The sequence below is a fragment of the Lactuca saligna genome, chromosome 5 (assembly GCF_052625555.1).
Source record: "Lactuca saligna cultivar CGN05327 chromosome 5, ASM5262555v1, whole genome shotgun sequence".
Taxonomy (NCBI): domain Eukaryota; kingdom Viridiplantae; phylum Streptophyta; class Magnoliopsida; order Asterales; family Asteraceae; genus Lactuca; species Lactuca saligna.
Genome location: NC_136421.1, coordinates 75,973,393 through 75,979,864, shown reverse-complemented (window position 1 = coordinate 75,979,864; position 6,472 = coordinate 75,973,393). Strand labels below are relative to the sequence as shown.

Genomic DNA, 6,472 nt, shown 5'->3' with positions numbered 1-6,472 from the left:
AAAATGATTAAGTTGTCCAAAACAGTTTGTGAATGGAGTGGAACTTTCTTGATGAAAGCTGTTGGAAGAGTGTAGTTGTGTTCTTGGTGTTTTAACTTGTATTCCCCCCCCCCCCCATAAAACTTAAGAAAAACATGAAAAGATAGGGGTATCAACTCACCTTTTGTGATTTCAGTGTGTGGATGTTGAAGAAAGGAAGTGTTCAACTCAAGAACACTTAGAAGATTGCTTGAAGATTCGAAGTTCTAACACAAATATGATGAAGTTTGTGTAAGAAACCTATGATTTAAGTAGAAAGAGGTGGAATAATCATATGAAGGATGATGTTACTTACCAAAAGTAGATGAAGAACTTGAAAATCAGCCTTGGAATCTCGAAATTTAGAGAGAAAAGTGAGAGAGAATGGAGTTTGTTCTTTGGTGGAGAATGAGAGAAATGAGAGGAGAGATAAGAGTTTTTCCAGCCTTTGACTAAGAGTGTGTCTGGAAAATGGTGGCAAAAGGACAATGAAATGACCAAGTATGGTGGAAGGACAAGGGCTGGTAATGGAATGGGCATGGGGTGGTTGCTTGTGTCATACACTAGGGCAAAGTCAACACTCCACCACAAGTATCTCACCCACTAATCTTGGATAAGGATTGCACTTAAAACGTGATTAATTCATGAAATATGGGGTTTTATATGTTCAAATATGATTTTGGCTGAAAAGACCGCGTTAAAATAAAAAAAAAACAGGCTTAAAACGCAAACTAGTCGAAAACTGGGCAAAAAGGGCCTTTCTGCGAAGCTTCTCACATTGGGCTGAAGGTTCGGTCCCTTGTGGCCATGGACTGAAGGCAAACTAGGTCGAGATGGACCGAAATGGAGTGAAGGCGAAGGGGGGAGGTTCAGTCCGAAGGCTAGAGCCGAAGCTCGATTCGGTCCCTGGTGCGAGGTTCGAGTTCAGTCCTTCTTATCTTCGAGTTCGGTCCTGGTCACTTCGGTTCAGTAGGGTTCGGTCCCTTATGGGACCTTCGGCTCTAAGAGTGTTCGCCCCTTAAAGAGGGGTTTTGGTTCCTTAAGGCTATTTTACCCAATATTACCCCGTTTTAAGTGGTTTTTGACCCGGTTAAGGGTCGGGATGACCCAAATGATTACAAAAAGTTAAAAGAACTTTTGAGAGAGATTTGGGAGAGATTTTTAATAGAGAGAGATCGAGTGAAATAGATTGAGAGGGACTTCTTTTGTGACCTTTTTGAGTGTTTGGCTTTGTAGCGCAAGGTCCGTAAACCCCGTTAAGCCATTTTTAAGAGTCCTACACACCCCGAAGGGTATGTAATAGTGTTTTATCGCTTTGCTAGCTCACTTACCCCGATTAGGGTTAAAGAAATTTTAAGAATACGAATTTACAAGTGATGAATTCTTATTAAAATAGCAAGTTGTACAGTAATTACATAACGTAAACCCTAGTATACAAGGGTTAGTTGAGTTGACCGGTTTGACTTGTTGACTTTAGTTGACTTTGACTCGACTAGAAATTAACGATTGTCACATCGTCTCTCAAACATCCCGCCGCAAAGCGGACCTTTGACCCTTCCGGGTAGAAGCTCATCAACTACGTAGACTCAATGTCTGCGATTCATCTCCTGGCAGCAATGGTGTCCTTCACCCCGTGAAAAATCGGCGCACCACTCCCTCTAATGTCCTTGAAGGATAGTATGTGTGTACTCGCCTGGCCAGACACAAAATCACTCGTGAATGCTCGTAGGCGATCCTCCATCAGCTCAATGATCTCCTCCTTGATCGATCCGAAGATAACCGGGGTCACCTCAAGGATGCCTCTCGTAATCTCAGACGCGATGAACTCATGTAACCCATCATCAACCTGCTCGGATCTCGTGCCCGAGCCCGATCCCGATCCTAAACCAGATCCTGAGCCTCCTGCTCCATGTCGTGTGACCACCATACTGAAAATAAACACATAAATGTCAGGATCAAAACATTCCCCGAGAGGTCTCACACATTACCCAAGTTTCCTGGTTCCATCTCGACCCTCCTTGACTCGAGTACGGATCCTTTGCTTTCAGTAGTACGGGCCCATAGTACCTTCCACATTTATCTGTACTTTCCTCAAGGATTGCTTCGACTTCACCAAGTCCCTTAACCAATATCCCTTTCCAACTATTCTCATCCTAGGCTTTCCTAGGGTACTTTCCGACCTACTCCCCGCCATCAGCTGCACCAGGAGTCCTTACCATCCTCCCCTAACTAGCTTGCGGATACTATTACATATCCACTCACTAGTTAGTTGGAGTTAGCCAGGTACCCTATAGCACAAAGCAAGCAGCATTCGTGCATCAAGTAACCATATAAAGTATTACATAACCAAACCATCCTGTTGCAGACTAGGTAATCCTAGCATGCAGCTCATACAACAGGCATATAAGGCATCCTTCCTAGATCCTCAGCCCTAATCTAGCATGCAGTTCTCGAAAACATATAACAGGAATAAAAGGCGTCCTCCTAGATCCTTAGCCCTAATCTAGCATGCAGTTCTTGAAAACATATATCATATAACATAACATAACAAGTATGGGTATCTTGGGGAAAACTTACTTGAGCTCGGCCGGTCGCACGCATCACACACATTGTTCTTTCTTAAAACTTTTTAACTTAGCTTTTAGAAACCCATTCTCTTTGTAAAAATCTTTTAATCCCTCAGTTTGAGTCCAGACATCCCCGAGGGTGTGTCTGAATCCCTCAAACCAGGGCTCTGATACCAACTTGTAACATCCCAAAATTCAAGGCCAAAAATTTCGTTTTTTTTAAGATTATAACATAAAAATCATCGATATAAAAACGTTCATAATGATATCTCATGTTATAACCAATATGTCAATAATCTAAAACATGTCACCATAAAAACGATTTTATCTAAAAGTAAAATAATTCAGAGTAGACTCCCAGGAAGCTCCATGCGGAAAACATGTGTGTGTGTGTGATGCGCTGCTACACCGCCGACTCCTTCCCCTTAGATAAAGAGATACCTGAAACCAAAACTGAAACTGTAAGCACGAAGCTTAGTGAGTTCCCCCACCATACCCATAGCACATAGTCATCGGTATCTTTCAACCGGTAACCGGGAGCTACCCTCCCCTTCAGTATCTTTCAACCGGTATCCGGGAGCTACCCACCCCTTTGGTATCTTCCAACCGGTAGCCAGGAACTATCCTCCCGTTCGGTATCTTTCAACCGGTAACCGGGAGCTACTCCCCCCTTCGGTATCTTTCAACCGGTATCCGGGAACTAACCTCCCCTTCGGTATCTTTCAACCAGTAATTGGGGACTATTTCACCCGCTACCCCAATCACATATTACATGTTATAACATATTGGTTTCATGATAACGTACATAGACATACTGAGTCACATAACGGCGTATCATAAGCATACAACTATACATACGTGGGTTTGTCCACCCCTTCGGTATCTTTTAACCGGTAACTGTCTTCGGTATCTTTCAACCGGTAACCAGGGGCTAGCGCGCCCTACTACTACTAACACATAATCAGCACAGACATAGAAACCAAACAATTATCACAAAGATAACCATCTTACTCATAATCTCCTACTGGTGGGCCGAAATTGGTGCCGTAGACCTCCTACTGGAAGGTAACTCAACTCGTAAGGCTGATTGCTGAAAAGCTGATCAACAGATGTCCGACTGCTTCTTCGGTGATCCTTCGACTATAATTCCCATAAAACACTTAGTCAGACACTGATAATTGTTCTTATGGTAAAATAACTATTTTACCCCTGACCAAGTCAATGTCAAAGTCAAAGTCAAAGTCAACTTCCAGTTGACCTGACTCGCCAACGCCAAACTCTCTTAGAGATGCACAAGGTCTGAATGGGAAGCTCACGGCGCTAAGTAGGTTCATCTCAAAATCTGCCGACAAGGCTATGCCACTGTTCCACACCTTAAAGGGATGCATCGAAAAAAACAATTTCCAATGGACGAATGAGGCAGAGAAGGCGCTCCAGAGAATCAAGGAGGCACTACACAAGCTGTCGACCCTGGCAACCCCCATCTCGGGAGAAACATTACAAGTGTATCTATCGACGTCAGGTGATGTGATATCATCGGTACTGGCTGTGGAAAGGGAAGGAGAGCAGAGACCAATATACTTCGTTAGCAGAGCACTGCAAGGACCAGAGCTCAACTATCCCACACTGGAAAAACTGGTGCTAGCACTCATCTACGCTGCGAGACGATTAAGGCGATACTTTTAAGCACATCAAATCGAGGTACTCACAAGCTACCCTATTAAACAGATCTTGCTTAAGCCGGAGACGTCGAGTCGGCTGGCCAAGTGGGCAATTGAGCTGGGAGAGCATGACATAAACTACCGCCCAAGAACAAGTATCAAAGGGCAGGCATTGGCCGATTTCTTACTAGAAATTCCTGACGGAGGGAATCCGGCGAAAAAAAAGGTGTGGGTAGTTGAAGAGGCCCCTACCGGCGATGGTTCATGGACCCTGTACACGGACGGAGCGTCCAGCAGGGAGGGCTCAGGGGCGGGTTTGCTCCTGACTAGCCCAGAAGGAGAAGAGGTAACCTACGCCCTCCGTTTCAACTTCCATACATCGAACAATGAGGCGGAATACAAGGCGCTGTTCGCAGGGTTGCGACTCGCCAAACAGATGGGTGCGAAAGCTGTAACAGCGCTAACCGACTCAAGGTTAGCAGCAAACCAAGTAAATGGGAGTTTTGAGCTAAGAGACCAAAGAATGGGAAGGTATGTAAAGATGGTAAATCAACTGATAGAATCATTCGGCCAATTCACAATCAAGCAAATACCCAGAAGTGAGAATAAGAGGGCAGACGCGTTGAGCAAGCTAGCGTCCACTTGTTTCGACCACCTGTCAAAGAAAGTTTTAGTGGAGGTGCTTCGGGAGAGAAGCATTGATGAACAACAGGTGAACGTCCTGACTCCTGTAGGACCGACATGGATGACGTCGTTCCGGGAATACCTCTAGAGAGGGGTGTTGTCGGACGACCATGACGAGACCAGAAAAATACGTATAAAGGTGCCCTCATACGCAATGGTAAATGGAGAGTTGTACAAGAAGGGGTTCGTGTCTCCATGGCTATGACAGGAAAGGTGCTACGAATGGGGGTATACTGGCCAATGATACATCAAGACGCAGTAAAAGTAACCAAGAAATGTGGGGAGTGTCAATCTTACGCCCCAGTCCAGGCCGAACCCCCAACGCCGCTAAGCAACATATCCATCCCATGGCCTTTCTACCAATGGGGCATTGACATAGTGGGTCCATTCCCAGAGGCACCAGGGAAGCTAAAATATATGGTGGTAGCTGTGGATTACTTCACAAAGTGGATTGAAGCTAAGCCATTGGCATGCATATCTGGGAGGCACATGATAAAGTTTGTGTGGAAAAACATCATGACAAGATTTGGAACACCTAAGGTTCTCATCAGTGACAATGGTTTGCAATTCGCTGAGAACGCATTCAGAGAATGGTGCGCTGCCAAAGGGATAAGCCAGCGCTTCACATCGGTGGCACACCCCCAAGCGAATGGTCAAACAGAGGAGTCCAACTGAACCATCATCAATGGTATCAAAAAGAGGTTGGGCAAAGCAAAAAAGGAATTGGGCAGAGGAGATACCAATAGTGCTATGGTCATACAGGACTACGCCACAGAAAAGCACAAGGGAAGCCCCTTTCAGCTTGACATATGGGACTGAAGCCAAGCTTCCCATGGAAGTGGCAATGAATACGCTAAGGGTGGCCAACCAAGATGAGGAAAGCAATGTACAAGGCCTGAGGATAAACTTAGACATCCTAGAGGAGAAGCGCGAAGAGTCGGGAGTACGTCAAGCTGCATATAAACACGCAACAGAAAGATATTACAACCAAAGGGTAAAAGAGAAGGCCTTCAACGTGGGCGAGTATGTTTTGAGGAAAAATGAGGCCAGTCGGGCACAGCCCCAGGGAAAGCTAGGCCCAACATGGGAAGGCCCATAAAGGGTCGCAGAGGAAAATAGGAACGGGGCATATGTATTAGAGACGATGGAAGGAAGACCCATTCCAAGAACATGGAATGCTAGGAACCTAAAGAAATATTTCTTCTAAGGAAGAGGAAAGATGAAACCCTAGTTGGTTGATATCCCATTAGATATGTTGCATCTTAGAGGTACTTAGATTACATTTATCCATGCTAAGTGACATGAGAATTGATACTCAGTGTATTCCTATATTTAAAGGCATGAGTTTAGTACTCGACATATATAAAATTTCATGCATGAGCGACATGAGCTTAATACTCAGTGTATTTTTTTTTTTTTTAAAAACCGCGGTTAAATAGTAATGCAATTGCTGATTTCTCATACTTAGTGTAATGATATCCAATGGTTAAATGATGAGTGCTAAGCGCACTCAATATGAACACTTAGCGTGTCAATAATAGC

At 44.5% G+C, this 6,472-nt stretch overlaps 1 protein-coding gene across 1 annotated transcript; it reads left to right on the top strand.

Annotated features, from left to right (window-relative positions):
• The first annotated feature begins 5,615 nt into the window (after nt 1–5,615).
• On the top strand, nt 5,616–6,029 carry LOC145045444 (uncharacterized). The gene has a single exon (XM_078993769.1). It carries the CDS (start codon nt 5,616–5,618, stop codon nt 6,027–6,029), a length of 414 nt encoding a protein of 137 aa, XP_078849895.1.
• Nucleotides 6,030–6,472: the final 443 nt, after the last annotated feature.

What these genes read in the sequence shown, in the direction of transcription:
- LOC145045444 (XM_078993769.1), top strand. Translation starts at nt 5,616, where the DNA reads ATGGTATCAAAAAGAGGTTGGGCAAAGCAAAAAAGGAATTGGGCAGAG.